At 48.1% G+C, this 14,565-nt stretch overlaps 11 protein-coding genes across 11 annotated transcripts; 9 read left to right on the forward strand and 2 right to left on the reverse strand. All coding sequences in view use genetic code 12, as the record gives it.

The window, feature by feature from the left end:
- Positions 1-62: 62 nt before the first annotated feature.
- Positions 63-2,088, forward strand: TYS1 (Tyrosine--tRNA ligase cytoplasmic; the record flags this gene model as incomplete). The annotated part of the gene is made up of 3 exons (XM_066158253.1): positions 63-1,234; positions 1,468-1,489; positions 1,903-2,088. The coding sequence occupies 3 exons, from the start codon at positions 63-65 to the stop codon at positions 2,086-2,088; spliced, it is 1,380 nt and encodes a 459-aa protein (XP_066014350.1).
- A 111-nt stretch (positions 2,089-2,199) lies between these two features.
- Positions 2,200-2,961, forward strand: PSN45_004271 (uncharacterized protein; the record flags this gene model as incomplete). Its single annotated transcript, XM_006687173.2, has 1 exon — positions 2,200-2,961. One exon carries the CDS (start codon positions 2,200-2,202, stop codon positions 2,959-2,961), a length of 762 nt encoding a protein of 253 aa, XP_006687236.1.
- A 96-nt stretch (positions 2,962-3,057) lies between these two features.
- zuo1 (Zuotin) lies at positions 3,058-4,347 on the forward strand (the record flags this gene model as incomplete). The annotated part of the gene is made up of 1 exon (XM_006687409.1): positions 3,058-4,347. One exon carries the CDS (start codon positions 3,058-3,060, stop codon positions 4,345-4,347), a length of 1,290 nt encoding a protein of 429 aa, XP_006687472.1.
- Positions 4,348-4,434: 87 nt separating this feature from the next.
- On the reverse strand, positions 4,435-5,022 carry PSN45_004273 (uncharacterized protein; the record flags this gene model as incomplete). The annotated part of the gene is made up of 1 exon (XM_006687172.1): positions 4,435-5,022. One exon carries the CDS (start codon positions 5,020-5,022, stop codon positions 4,435-4,437), a length of 588 nt encoding a protein of 195 aa, XP_006687235.1.
- A 236-nt stretch (positions 5,023-5,258) lies between these two features.
- ARL1 (Arf GTPase arl1) lies at positions 5,259-5,816 on the forward strand (the record flags this gene model as incomplete). Its single annotated transcript, XM_066158254.1, has 1 exon — positions 5,259-5,816. The coding sequence occupies one exon, from the start codon at positions 5,259-5,261 to the stop codon at positions 5,814-5,816; it is 558 nt and encodes a 185-aa protein (XP_066014351.1).
- A 73-nt stretch (positions 5,817-5,889) lies between these two features.
- Positions 5,890-7,236, reverse strand: TYR1 (prephenate dehydrogenase (NADP(+)); the record flags this gene model as incomplete). The annotated part of the gene is made up of 1 exon (XM_006687171.2): positions 5,890-7,236. One exon carries the CDS (start codon positions 7,234-7,236, stop codon positions 5,890-5,892), a length of 1,347 nt encoding a protein of 448 aa, XP_006687234.1.
- Positions 7,237-7,284: 48 nt separating this feature from the next.
- Positions 7,285-8,640, forward strand: ERG8 (phosphomevalonate kinase; the record flags this gene model as incomplete). Its single annotated transcript, XM_006687169.2, has 1 exon — positions 7,285-8,640. One exon carries the CDS (start codon positions 7,285-7,287, stop codon positions 8,638-8,640), a length of 1,356 nt encoding a protein of 451 aa, XP_006687232.1.
- Positions 8,641-8,784: 144 nt separating this feature from the next.
- Positions 8,785-9,993, forward strand: PSN45_004277 (uncharacterized protein; the record flags this gene model as incomplete). The annotated part of the gene is made up of 1 exon (XM_066158255.1): positions 8,785-9,993. One exon carries the CDS (start codon positions 8,785-8,787, stop codon positions 9,991-9,993), a length of 1,209 nt encoding a protein of 402 aa, XP_066014352.1.
- A 652-nt stretch (positions 9,994-10,645) lies between these two features.
- On the forward strand, positions 10,646-12,418 carry PDC1 (Pyruvate decarboxylase 1; the record flags this gene model as incomplete). The annotated part of the gene is made up of 1 exon (XM_006687167.1): positions 10,646-12,418. The coding sequence occupies one exon, from the start codon at positions 10,646-10,648 to the stop codon at positions 12,416-12,418; it is 1,773 nt and encodes a 590-aa protein (XP_006687230.1).
- A 559-nt stretch (positions 12,419-12,977) lies between these two features.
- PSN45_004279 (uncharacterized protein) lies at positions 12,978-13,694 on the forward strand (the record flags this gene model as incomplete). The annotated part of the gene is made up of 1 exon (XM_006687407.2): positions 12,978-13,694. The coding sequence occupies one exon, from the start codon at positions 12,978-12,980 to the stop codon at positions 13,692-13,694; it is 717 nt and encodes a 238-aa protein (XP_006687470.1).
- Positions 13,695-13,832: 138 nt separating this feature from the next.
- Positions 13,833-14,558, forward strand: PSN45_004280 (uncharacterized protein; the record flags this gene model as incomplete). Its single annotated transcript, XM_066158256.1, has 1 exon — positions 13,833-14,558. One exon carries the CDS (start codon positions 13,833-13,835, stop codon positions 14,556-14,558), a length of 726 nt encoding a protein of 241 aa, XP_066014353.1.
- Between the last annotated feature and the right edge of the window lie 7 nt (positions 14,559-14,565).

Here is a 14,565-nt window from a genome sequence, read left to right on the forward strand (position 1 = left end):
TTCTGGAACTTCGCGCGCGCCTTTAGGCAGGCCAAAATTTTTCCAGTCTGACTCAGTGCACAATGGAAGCAAAGACACCACAAGAGAAGTACGATTTGATCACCAAAGGCCTCCAGGAGGTGTTGAACGCAGACATCATCAAGAATGTGCTAGAGAACGAAAACCGTCCGTTGAAGGTCTACTGGGGCTCGGCCCCCACTGGTAAACCCCACTGCGGGTACTTTGTTCCCATGATCAAGTTGGCACATTTGTTAAAAGCTGGATGTAAAGTCACCGTGTTGTTGGCAGACTTGCACGCCTACTTGGATAACATGAAGGCTCCATTGGAGGTGGTGGGCCACAGAGCCAAGTACTACGAATTTATCGTCAAGGCCATTTTGAAGTCCATTAAGGTCCCGGTCGAGCAGTTGCACTTTGTGCTCGGGTCAACTTACCAGTTGAAACAAGAATATACCATGGACTTGTTTAGAATGGCCAACATCGTGGGGCTGAATGACGCCAAGAGAGCAGGGGCCGACGTCGTCAAGCAGGTGACCAACCCCTTATTGTCCGGGTTGATTTACCCATTGATGCAAGCTTTGGACGAAGAGTTTTTGGATGTGGATGCGCAGTTTGGCGGAGTGGACCAGAGAAAGATCTTTGTGTTGGCGGAAGAAAACCTTCCAAGCTTGGGCTACAAGAAGAGAGGTCACTTGATGAACCGCATGGTACCAGGGTTGGGTCAAGGAGGTAAAATGAGTGCTTCTGATCCCAACTCAAAAATCGATATCATCGAAACCGACAAGAACATCAAAAAGAAAATTGCTAGTGCTTACTGTGCACCAGGGGATGTGAATGATAACGGGGTGATTTCGTTGGTGGAAAACATCATTCAACCCATCCAGGAGTTGAAGGCTGAACAGTGGGGATACTTTAATTTCCCTATTAGCCGGCCTGAACAGTATGGTGGGGACATCACTTACACTTCGGTGGAGGACTTGAAGAAGGACTTTGCGGCCGAGAAATTGTCCCCAGTGGACTTGAAGGCGGGAGTGACGGTGCAGCTCATCGGGTTGGTGAGTCCCATCAGAGATGAATATGAGGCTAATGCAGAGTTCCGTGATGTGGAAGCGAAGGGTTACCCAGTGGCCCAGCCCAAGCAGAAGAAGGAAAAGAAGGTGAAGAACAAAGGCTCGAGATATCCGGGAGTGGGTGAGGTGGCTGCCAAGTTGGAGGAGACGAAGTTGGAGGAGAAGTGAACAGTTGAGAAGCAATGAGACTAGCGATTTTAGAGTAGAATATATAAAAGGCTGGTAGAATGGTAGAATGGTAACCTGGTAGGCTGGTAAATTGACCTTATCACTCCAAACGTATCAACCTTCGTTTTTTATGTGATTCTTGTGGAGTGCGCGAAGAACCAATCAAGTCGCATCAAAATACCGTGCGACTTTAAGTAATCAACAAAAATTTATTTGCACAATAGTTTAGCTACCCAAGTTTGATCAATATGGTATGTTTGTTGACCTGTTTATCTGTCGTGAAGTGAGCAGCATGCTGGAAGATGGAGAGAGCGAGTCTTTGCATTCGATGGGCGTATTATATTTGTGCCGACTGCGATAAATGAATACCATCTGTGCAGTGGCACCAGTGACATTTCTGCAGCAAAGTGCCAGTGAATTCTTCAAGTTCGTTACCTGCTCTACTGTTCCCAGTTCCAGTTCGAGCTCCAGTTCCAGTTCGAGCTCCAGTTCCAGTTCGAGCTCCAGTTCCAGTTCGAGCTCCAGTTCCAGTTCGAGCTCCAGTTGCAGTTGCAGTTGCAGTTGCAGTTGCAGTTGCAGTTGCAGTTGCAGTTCCACCTCACCCACTCTAACTTCAGTTCCAGCTCCTCCTCACACCTCCACCACCTCCTACTAACACCCCTAGTTATCCGCCTTATTCCAAAGAAACTCGGTCTACGTGGCCACCGTCTTCGGCGGTGCCTTTGCGTTCGAAGGCTTCTTCGACAAAGCCATTAACACCTGGTACGACAACCACAACAAAGGTAAGTTGTGGAAAGACGTCAAGGGCAAATTCCTCGAAGGCGGCGACGAGGATGAGGACGACGACTAAACCCATCCTCATGTTGAATAGACTATATTTAATGCATCTTTAAGAATACACCCGTAGACGATTTTTTTTCATCGCACTATTCTCACATTTCTAACCAAATACACCTTTGCCATGGCTGTAATTAATCAACCAGGCACCCAGATCAAACTTACCAACGTGTCGATGGTCCGCATGCGAAAGGGCAAGAAGCGGTTTGAAATCGCCTGCTACCAGAACAAGGTTCAGGACTGGCGGCTGCGAGTTGAAAAAGACTTGGATGAGGTGCTTCAGATACCCCAAGTATTTATAAATGTTTCCAAGGGCCAGGCCGCCAACAACGAGGATCTCTTGACCGGCTTCGGCACCACCAACCAAGATGCCATCATTGCCGAGATCTTGGACAAAGGTGAGATCCAGTTGAACGAAAAAGAACGTAGTGCCAATTTGCGCCAGAAACAAAACGAATTTTTGAACATCATCTCCACTAAATGCATCAACCCCAAGTCCAAAAGGCGGTACCCTCCCAGCATGATCCAAAAGGCATTGAACCAGTTGAAATTCCACTTGAATCCAAGCAAATCGGCCAAGTTACAGGCACTTGAAGCCATTAAGTTGCTTGTGGCCAAACAACTTTTTCCCATTGTACGGGCACAGATGAAGGTGAAGGTGATTTTAGTAAACCGTGTGAAGGACCAGGTGTACGATAGGTACATCAAGCCGATGTTGGATGCCATTGAGGATGAACATCAGACTGATAAGGTGTTTGAGGTGATAAGCATCATCGATCCTACAAATTACCGGGCCATTGTGGATGTTTTACAAGGTGAAAATGCCAAAATCAAGAGGGGAGAAGGCACAATCGAAGTCTTGGACATGGCCGTGGTCAAGGACTAAAATAAAATGTATATTATAAATAGGCATCACCAGCAGGTGGTCCAACTTTCTCACCAAATAGCACAATTCGCATCTCAAAAAATTTTCAACTATACTATGTCCATTGTTTTACCTAGTTTACCCACCGGTGCTGAAGGCCCCGTCGTCAAGGCCAAGGTTACCACGCCCGTGCGTCGTCCCATCGAGCCCGTCGGCCGCTACTTCCTCTCCCACGCCACCAGAACCTTGAGAGGTCACACCTGGTCTGAGTACGAGAAGTTGGAAGCTGAAAACAACGTCACTGCCGTCGAAGAAAACGTCGACGATGACATCGGTGACGAGGATCAAGATGAAGAGTTGTTGGAACACGACCCCAGAGACTGGAAAACTGCCGACTTGTACGCAGTGTTGGGATTGTCCAAGTTAAGATGGAGAGCCACCGAAGACCAGATCAGAAGAGCCCACAGAAAGCTGGTTTTAAAACACCACCCAGACAAGAAGTCTGCTTCAGGAGGCTTGGACCAGGATGGTTTCTTCAAGATCATCCAGAAGGCGTTTGAGGTGATGTTGGATCCAGTCAAGAGAAGACAATTCGACTCTGTGGACGAGAACGCTGATGTCAAGCCACCTTCGCCAAAGAGCCAATACGACTTTATTGATGCCTGGGCGCCTGTTTTCGAGGCCGAGGGGAGATTTTCCAAGACACAGCCTGTGCCTTCATTGGGCACCATGGACTCTACCAAGGAAGAAGTTGAAGGATTCTATGGATTCTGGGGTAAATTTGACTCCTGGAAAACCTTTGAATTCAAGGACGATGATGTTCCTGATGACACCGCCAACAGAGACCACAAGCGTTACATTGAGCGTAAGAACGTCTCCAACAGAAAGAAGTTGAAGCAGGAAGACAATAAGAGGGTCATTGCCTTGATCGAAAGAGCGTATTCGGAAGATCCAAGAATCAAGATGTTCAAGGATGAGGCAAAGAAGGAGAAGGAAAGAAAGAAGTGGGAGAAGGAAGCCGGTAGTAGAAAGGCTGCTGAAGAGGCTGCTGCCAAAAAGGCTGCTGAAGAAGAAGCTGCTAAAAAGGCTGCTGAAGAGGCTGCTTCTGCTAAGCTTACTGGTAAAAAGGCCAAAGAAGCCGCCAAAAACGCCAAAAAGAAGCAAAAGAGATCCATTAGAGGTTGTGGTAAAGATGCCGATTACTTTGGTGATGCCGGTAAAGCTAGTGATGTTGATGCTGACTTGGATTTGATTGTCGACAAGTTGGACGATGTTCAATTGGCTGATGTAGCTGCTAAAGTCACCGGTGTGGATGCTGCTGGTGTCAAGAGTGCTATTTCTGCCGCTGCCGATGAATTAGCTGGTGCCGGTAAGTTGGACAAGTCCTTCTTGAAGTACTTCTCGTAAGTTTTCATAACTCTATACAACCAATATACTATACAAGTTATTAATGCGAATCTTCACATTCCCGGGTTTCTCCACAAACGTACGTTCTTACTCTTCGTCATCTGATACTTCAATCTTCTTACCCAAGACCGATCCTTTCAAATGGTAGTGCTGCTTTCTCATCTCCTCAAACTTCTGATGTTTCTCCTTCGCTGTTAATGGCTTTTCTGGCTCTGGTTCGTCTTGCTGGGCATTTTGGTCCTGGAGAATCTCCCCACCTCCAAGAGATTGTACCTTGTGGGTATCGTGTTCCGCCGATTCGCCCAATTCAAACCCAGGGATTTCCTCTTCATCATCGTCTTGATAGTATTCCCCCGTAGGATCAAATCCTCGCTCATACGGAGTCTTGGGCTCATCTATCTTCATGGTGGCAGCCTTCTCTTGCTCAGTCTGGTACAAATTCACCTCGTCCCACTTCAAGTGATCGGGATATGTCTTTTTACCTTGATCCAGTTGTTGCTTCTTTGCAACAGCGATCTTATTGCGTATCAAGTCACCTTTGGAGTTCAGGTTCTGGGCCAAATTGGAGTTCAACCGTGTGTTCCTTATGACCTCTTGGCGATCCAACTTGTCACTTGAAGTGTGTTTGGGCTCGACCTCGGCCTTATTTCTTAAAATTCCTCTTGGTTCGTCCATCCTTTTCAGTTTAGTCAGTTAAAGTTTCCGCACCGCGCGGTCTCAAAGGTGGGCAACCAAGAATTTTGACCGATTACAAACACACATATCTTCGGGTAGAAGTTATTTTGCACACCAAGAGCGAGTGATTCAGCACCCAAAACCTTTGACCGTTGTTATCCTTTTAATAGCATACCCAAGCACAACCATATTTTTTTTTTTCGGTACCGTTTGACGCTTCATTAATTTATCACAATATGGGACAAACTTTCAGTTTTGCCAATATCTTTGGCAAAGTATGGGGGACCCAGAAAGAGATCCGAATCCTTATTTTGGGATTGGATGGGGCTGGAAAGACCACCATTTTGTACCGGCTCCAAATGGGGGAAGTGGTGACCACCAAACCCACCATCGGCTTCAATGTGGAAACTTTAAAGTACAAAAACTTGACGTTGAACATATGGGACTTAGGTGGACAGACGTCGATCAGACCTTATTGGAGATGCTATTACAACAACACGGCGGCGGTGATTTTTGTGGTGGATTCCACTGACAAAGATAGAATTGACATTGCTAGTAAAGAGTTGCATTTGATGCTAAAAGAAGAAGAGCTTTTGGACAGCGCCTTGTTGGTGTTTGCCAACAAGCAGGATCAGCCGGGGGCAATGACGGCTGCCGAGGTGTCGCAGGCGTTGAACTTAACGGAGTTAAAGGATCGAAGCTGGAGTATAGTTGCTTCTAGTGCCTTGAAGGGAGAAGGTTTGACCGAAGGGTTGGATTGGTTGATGGACGTGATCAAGGAAGAGCAGTTGTAACGGTGACTGCTATAGTAGCTCGTGTCATTGTAAATGATGAATATGTATGTATATATTTAATGCACCAAGCCATTTATGAGTGGTGGTTCGCTTTGGCTCGCTCATCGCTCTCGTGCACACGGGCCAAAATAATCTTGATCATCTCGTTTCCCACCGAGTTGGCTTCCTTGAGCATCGGTGAGAAGAACTGTTGCACGTCCTCAAACTTGGTTCGATAAAGGTCGTAATTACCATGAGTCACCAAATCGGACCACTGCCGGGCAGCTATCACAAACTCCAAATCATCGGTTCGAAACGTAGGATCCGAACATGCCACCTCGATTGACTCCTCAAGGAGCCCGGGCGTACAGAAAAGGTACTCCGTGACCCCCAAAAAGATCCGGAACAACGGGGTGGAGCAGATGATATGATCGTATGGAACCACCCCAAGCGAGATCCACGTATCTGCTATAGCCAACAATGACAAATGTGAGTTGGGCTGCCGGCCACCCGGTGGCACTTGGCTCAATGAGTACTTTTCAAGGAGATTGTCGTCAAGGAGAAGCTCATTTTCATTTATATGCTTGAAGAGGCTTCTGGCCTTAAGCAAACGGGCCCGTAGGTCTTCCCTTTTTCCCTGAATCATCAACGAAAAGAGCTCCAGCGCAGATTTGGAGTACTGAAGAATCTGTGTGTGTGCGGACGGGTTGGTGATGGCCAACCCTGCGTAGACGTGCCATTTGTTGGAGAAGATTCGCATGGAGATGTTCATTTTGGCGTTCTCGATACCTCCTGACCACCGGGGGGTTTCCCACGGATACTGGTGAGTCGACCGCCAGGCGGAGCCCATCGACAAGAAGGCTGCGTGTGTAACCGCCTGAGTGTCGGCGGTAATCTGGTCGTGCTGTTTGGCGGTCAAGTAGACGTGCTTGGACTTCAAACAAGACATTAGTGACTCCACGAAGTCAAAGTCATCGTCGTTGGCCCGGTGCTTAATCAACACCAATGGCTGCCCTACAGGGTTGACGTTGGGGCCATGTAGGGAGTGGACAGTGATGATCTTAATATCTGAGGGACAATACTGTTCGAATGCCTCCACCTCTGGCTCCTTACAAGAAGTCTGTCCACCAATAATGGCACCATACTTGGACGACGGGGCGTACGTGGCAATCACCTTGCCGATGGCCTTGGCCTCCACACTGTAAATCACATAGTCGCTGACCCGTGACACGTAGTGGCCGTTCTTCACCACTTCAAACTTGTGGTTGGCAAACTTGTGTTTAACTGACTCATACGCATCTTCTTGGTCACACCCCACGACGGTCCAGCCGGCGTCGCTGAACCTCCGGGCGTACATTGCACCCATGTCTCCTAGACCGATGATGCCAATGGTCTTGGTATGCTGAAGCTGTTTGAGCTGTTCTAGTCCTACTACCACCATTGGTTACATGTGTTTGCAAACTCGCGCGCGAATTTTCTGGACCCATCAATGGTCTCTGCCTTCAGTTCACCAGGAAAAGCATTGATTGCTGGCGGGTACTTGGTGCTCGACCCAGTGTACCTCTCATATGTGACGGCGCTTTCGGCGCGAATGCACTCGGTGGTTCGTTGCAACCGTGATGTGGCCTATCGGCGGATATCTGTGAGTTCACCACAATTTGGCGGAAAATGGATCTATCACATCGACCAAGACATCACTGAAATCAACGATAACAACAACCCGTTCCTCGCGGCAGCGGTGGAAATGGCCATGAAATACACCCAGCCATCCCACCCGTTCGATGTGGACATCACCATCTTCTCCGATGCTGGGTTTCACAGTCAACAGGAAACAGTGGTTCATGGGTCCACAAATGGCACCAAACGGTTTTTATACCATCAAAAACCAATTGCCGACGTGGCCAAGACGGGGCTCGGGTCGCTGGCATGTTTGACAACAGTGGTAATGGCGGCCATCATGTCGCAGCTTGGCCCTGCTAGTGCCAATAACACTAATATTATTCATAATCTAGCCCAAATCGCTCACTGTCGGGCCCAGGGCAAGATTGGGTCGGGGTTCGACGTGGCCACCGCCGTCTACGGGTCGATACAGTACCAGCGGTTTGTTCCTGGGCTTATTGCCCCCCACGTTCAAGGAGAAGCCGCTACAGGCTTGGTCCCCCTCGTCGACTCCGAGTGGGACTTCACCCATAATCCGTGTACGTTACCACCCCACGTCCGATTGTTGATGGGTGATGTTGCCGGGGGGCTGGAGACTCCGCGGATGGTGTCGAAGGTGTTGCAGTGGAGAAAAGACCACCCAGAACAAAGTGCAAAGGTGTACGCAGACTTGAACACCGCTAATCGTCAGTTCATCGCAGCGCTTTCCCGGCTCCGCGACCTCTCTATGAGCGATTTGAGCTCGTACATGGAAGGAATCGACTTTTTCGCAAGCCATTCTGTCGCTACCTTGGACGACTACTTGGAAGACCACCCGGACCGCCGTATAGAAGAGGAGGTGCCATACCGGTACTTCTACGAGCTCATGGAGTCGATTAAAATGATCCGCGAACACATGAAGCTGTTGACGGCATACACGGGCGCCGACATCGAGCCGATGTCACAAACGCTTCTCCTTGACGAGTGTCGGCTCTTACCCGGGTGTTTTGGTGGCGTGGTACCAGGTGCTGGTGGGTATGATGCCATTGCCCTTCTCGTGATCGACCGCGCCATAGACCCTATTGTGGAGCAGACCAAGAACAAACGGGAGTTTGCGCACGTGACGTGGCTCGGCCTCCACGAGGAAGCCAATGGCCTAGTGGCCGAGAACCCACGGGACTACGAGGGGTTACCGCCTTCCTTGTAGGTGCATATTCGTGATCAAACCGATCACAGTCATCACTATATTTAGAATCTGAGCCTCCTGTCGGCGACGTGCACGCGGCCAAATCGCGCGCGCCTCATCGCTATTAATATAAACCCGTCGCCTAACCCCAGCCACCAAGCATAAATGCAGAAACCATCACTTACAGTGTGGACCAATGACAACGAGTCGCACGACGACTTTTTCCAATATGCCAAGGTGGACGTGCGAGCTCCCGATACGGTTGCTGATGCGGGCAGGTCCCGCAGTCACACCTTCAAAAGCACTCTTCCAGATGATATTTCAAGTGTTGGAAGTATCCCACCAGTAGCTCCAACATCTCCCATTTCCAACGACTCACAAAACCCTAACTCGCCGGCGTTCAAACGATACCGGGTGGCAGCGGCCATTTTCTTTGGAATATCCATCACCTCGGCTCTTGTTATCATTGCTCTCCAAGCATATATGTACGCCGTGATTAATATCCACAAAGAACTCATCCCATCCGAGTCCAAATTCGAAGAGGTACTGATCTACTTGGCCCTCTTCATTTTCGCCGCTGTTTTCCAGGTGCTCATCTCGGCCATTGGTCTTCGCAGCCAAAATATGTTACTCTTGGGATTCTTGTGTGTGTTCTACGGGTGTATGTTGATTTATACGGGGATCCAGTACGAAGAAGTGCACAAGCTTGTGGGTGCCATTTTGGTGAACGGGTGGAAACGGGCCACGCGGGCCACCAATATCGCTACTATCTGTATAATTGCAGCCACTATGGTGTCGCAAGTGGTGTTGATTGTGTACTACTTGAAGCGTCACGTCAGTTGGTTTCGATACAAGTCAATCGGAGCAGACCTTTTGATCCGAAGAATGTACCTCACGTTCCAGGTTCACCGGTCGCTTTTGGTGTTTGGGTTCTTTTTCTTTTTGGCTTTTACCATCCAGTTCATCATCATCATGGTGCGTGACAAGACTTCGGTAGAGTTCATTTTGACGGTGATCGTGATCCCCTTGACGATCGTGTTGTTGGTGTTGAGTGACTTGGGGGTTGGAAGAGAGAATCTATGGCTCACAGGAGGTTGTTTAATGGTGTACCTAGGGGGAATTGCGTATGTGCTTTTCAAGATGATCCGGTTATTCACCAAGTACACATCTGCGTATAACGTGGCGGTAGTGCCGGGAGCCTACTTTCCCGGACGGAGTTCGTTGATCACGTTTGGAGTCATAACTTTGGTGTTTTTGGTGTTGATAGTAGTGGCTGAGGTTGTGTTGATGGTGAACTTTGGCCGGGGGTTGAAGGGGGTTGTGAAGAAGGAAAAGCATGAGGAGGAGAAGGATGACGCTATGAGCATCGATTAATGAGAGTAGGTTAGAGAGGGGATTGGGTGATGACTCGGACCACACTTGTCCAGGCTCGGGATTGTATAGCCTTAATGAGAATATGACACGAATCGGTATTGTAGGACCCGCATTGGCTGCTCGGATAAATTAAATCGGCAGGGACAGAGCCGCATATTTGCTCCAACCAGTACTAACACCATCTTAATAGGGGGTATTGGGGAGTGGAATGGCAACTGGAACGCCTTGGTGAGCTTACGCGCATATGTGCTTAAGTTTATGCATATTCAACACATGGTTTTTCCATATTCTCATACCACTCGACGGTCATACGGTTTATTCGCTTACAGAGGCCAATACGCCTGTGCTATCCGAATTAAGATCGGAGAGCGCGACATTGAGAAAATGGGTGATGCCTCCAGCAGGGCGGGGACGATGGCCCGGCGAGCGAGGGTACCAAGGGCCTTACGACATCCCTACGACATCCCGTTACCACAGGCATCCCCGATGCGATCATCTGATGCCAGCCAAATGCGCATAACCGGTCGCTACCTATGCGGTTACGCTAAACCGTATCCCGCCAAATCACTATATAAGTACCACTGCCCTCCCGTATCCTCTCCCATCACCAAATTTAAACCACAAACACAAACACAAACACAAAACAATTAACATGTCTGAAATCACCTTAGGAAGATATCTCTTTGAAAGATTGAAGCAATTGGATGTCAACACAGTCTTCGGATTGCCAGGGGATTTCAACCTTTCCCTCTTGGATAAAATTTACGACGTCGAAGGTATGAGATGGGCCGGTAACGCCAACGAGTTAAACGCTGCCTACGCCGCCGACGGATACTCCAGAATCAAGAGATTGGGATGCCTCATCACCACCTTCGGAGTAGGAGAATTGTCTGCCCTTAATGGGGTGGGAGGTGCCTACGCCGAGCACGTCGGTTTGATCCACGTCGTGGGAGTGCCTTCGATCTCGTCGCAGGCCAAACAGCTTTTGTTGCACCACACGTTAGGAAATGGAGACTTTACGGTTTTCCACAGGATGTCTAACAATATTTCGCACACATCTGCGTTTATTTCTGACATCAATTCTGCCCCCGGTGAATTGGACAGATGTATTAGAGACGCCTATGTGTACCAGAGACCCGTGTACATCGGCTTGCCCGCCAACTTGGTGGACTTGACGGTGCCCGCCAGCTTGTTGGATACGCCCATTGATTTGTCGTTGAAGCCCAACGATCCTGAAGCGGAACAGGAGGTGATTGACCATGTATTGAACTTGGTGAGCCAGGCCAAAAACCCGGTTATCTTGGTGGATGCATGCTGCTCCAGACACGACTGTAAACAAGAAGCCCGCCGGTTGGTGGAAATCACCCAATTTCCTGTCTACACCACTCCCATGGGTAAAGGTACTATTGATGAAGGTGGAATCAGTGGAGAATTGGTGGATAATGATCCCAACTTGATCAAGAAAATGAGTGCCAAATTGAACGGAGAGCACAGTGTCGCTTCCCGGTTCGGCGGTGTGTACGTCGGGACCTTGAGTACCCCCCAGGTCAAAGAGGCGGTGGAAAGTGCCGATTTGATCCTTTCGCTCGGAGCCTTGTTGTCGGACTTCAACACTGGGTCATTCTCGTACTCGTACAGGACCAAAAACGTCATTGAGTTCCACTCTGACTATACCAAGATCAGACAGGCCACCTTCCCCGGGGTGCAAATGAAAGAATGCTTGAACCACTTGTTGAGAAGAATTGCTGAAGCTTGCACCAACTACGTACCTCAGCCGGTGCCAAAGACCAAGTTGGTCAACACGCCTGCCAGCAGAGATAGTAGATTGACCCAGGAATGGTTATGGACCAGAGTTTCGTCTTGGTTCAAGGAAGGAGATATTATCATCACTGAGACTGGTACGTCTGCATTTGGAATTGTTCAGTCCAAGTTCCCCAATAACACGGTGGGTATTTCGCAGGTGTTGTGGGGATCTATTGGGTTCACTGTGGGGGCCACCTTGGGAGCGGTGATGGCGGCCGAGGAAATCGACCCTAATAAGAGGGTCATTTTGTTCGTGGGAGACGGTTCTTTGCAGTTGACAGTGCAAGAAATCTCCACCATGGTCAAGTGGAACACCAATCCTTATCTTTTCGTGTTGAACAACGACGGTTATACCATTGAGCGGTTAATCCATGGAGAAAACGCCAGCTATAATGATATTCAACCTTGGGACAACTTGGGATTGTTGCCATTGTTCAATGCTAAAAACTACGAGACGGTGAGGGTATCTACCATTGGAGAAGCTGAGGACTTGTTTACCAGTAAGGCGTTTGCTAAGAACGACAAGATTAGAATGGTTGAGGTGATGTTGCCTAGAATGGATGCCAGTCGGAACTTGGTATTGCAAGCACAATATAGTGCCCAGGCCAATGCCGAAAATTAAGTATGAATTACGTTTGCAGATAGAGTAATATAATTATGTTGAAAATATGCGACCACAAATTTGCAGTAATTGTGAAATTCGCAGATTGGACAACTACTTGACTTTACAAAAAGATTCTTCAAGTGCAACTTGAGCTACAAGTATCACTAGAGCTGAATCACCACAATAGCCTAACTACCTTCTCGGAATTGTCCCCAATAGGACGTATTCCGTATATCTTAGTTCCGTCTGCCGTTTGTCTCCTGCACCCGCTAAACTCCAGCGCATTCGTCACCGGCCGGTCCGACATTTACCACCAATTTCAGATACTGCCGTGGTGTTAATCCACTGTCAATCGGATCGACACCGGATTCACTTCCGTGCGTTGGTCACTGTTGACCGACAAAATGAAAGTAAAGTAGTGGTGGATAGTGAGTAATTGCGATACGGAATTGTTAATTATGACGTCCAGACGTCCATAAATGTGTCAAGTGCGAAGTGCAATATTTCCGTGCGTATCCTCAAAAAAAAGTATTTAGATACGCATTTCCACCGGATAATTTCTCAACTAATTATTACTATGGCTACTTTAGGTTCTTGTTGCACTGAAAAAATCTTACACGAAGGTACTCCTGCTGGATCCTACTCCACTGTTCACGGTCTCGATACCTATGTCACCGGGGACGTTACCAACAAAAAGATCCTCGTGATTATTACCGATATATTTGGGTACAAGCTCAACAATGTTCTTTTACTTGCAGATCAATTGGCCAAACTCGGCGGTTACAAGGTGTTGATTCCTGACATTTTTGACGGTGACATATTTGTTGCCGGCAATGACGTCCAGGCCTGGTTCCCCAAACATCTGGAATCTATCGTTGCTCCTATCATCAACGACTTCTTGAAGAAGTTGAAAGAGGACGAAAAACCCACCTTCTTGGGCGGAATTGGGTACTGCTTTGGTGGAAAGTACGTAATGCAGCACTTGTCCAAAGACGGGTACTTTGACGCCGGGGCCACTCCTCACCCATCTCTTGTGGTAACTGCAGACGTGGAAGCAATTGAAAGACCCCTTTTGATTTCCACTCCTTATGCCGACCAGATGTTTGGCAATGACCTTAGACGTGAGACTGAGGACATCTTGTCCAAGAAAGAGGGCCTCAAGTGGGAAATCACTCTTTTCTCCGGAGTCACCCACGGTTACTCTGTCAGAGGAGATATTTCCCAACCTCAGATCAAGTATGCCAAGGAGAAGACTGTCATGGACCAGTTGGCTTTCTTTGCCAACTGTCAGTAGGAGATACAATCCAGTAGATATAGCTGTTATTTACATGGCTTAACCTAGATAAGCCAATAGACTAAATCCTTCTATCGCCGGTTTGTCCATTGTAAAAGTATATAAAGCCAGCCCTTTGCACCATTTTTCAACCAAACTATGGCTTCTGCTGGCTTCACTTCTTGCTGTTTTCAACTAGCATTACACGAAGGTACCGCTCAGGGTGTCTTCAAAACCATCGGTGGACTCGACACCTATGTCATTGGACAATCCAAACGGGTTCTTGTGATCATGACCGATGTCTTTGGCTACAAGCTCAACAACACGCTTTTGATTGCTGATAATCTCGCCCACCACGGCGATTATACGGTGTTAGTTCCCGATATTCTACAGGGAGATCCTATTGTCGAGAGACCGTCTGCGAAAGGAATTGAGGAATGGAGAGCAAAACATGCTCCTTCTGTCACTGGCCCCATTGTTGAAGGGTTTTTGAAGGAATTGAGGCAACAACAGAATCCTACATTTTTGGGAGGAATTGGGTATTGTTTTGGTGCCAAGTACGTGATTCCATATTTGACCAAGGACGGGCTTTTGGATGCGGGTGCGGTTGCGCATCCTTCGTTCTTGACATTGGAAGAGATTGAAGGTATTGAAAAACCAATTCTTATTTCAACTTCAGTCATAGATCAGTCTTTCACTGTAGAGTTGAGAAGGGCTACTGAAGACATCTTGACCAAGAAAGAGGGACTTAAATGGCAATTAGGAATATACTCTGGGTGTTCGCATGGATACGCTGTGAGGGGGGATGTATCGATTCCTCTGGTGAAGTATGCCAAGGAGGCGACTCTTTTGGATCAGTTGAACTTCTTTGGGAGCAGTCAATAGTCATGAC

This window comes from Yamadazyma tenuis, chromosome 6 (genome assembly GCF_029203305.1).
Source record: "Yamadazyma tenuis chromosome 6, complete sequence".
NCBI classification, from domain to species: domain Eukaryota; kingdom Fungi; phylum Ascomycota; class Pichiomycetes; order Serinales; family Debaryomycetaceae; genus Yamadazyma; species Yamadazyma tenuis.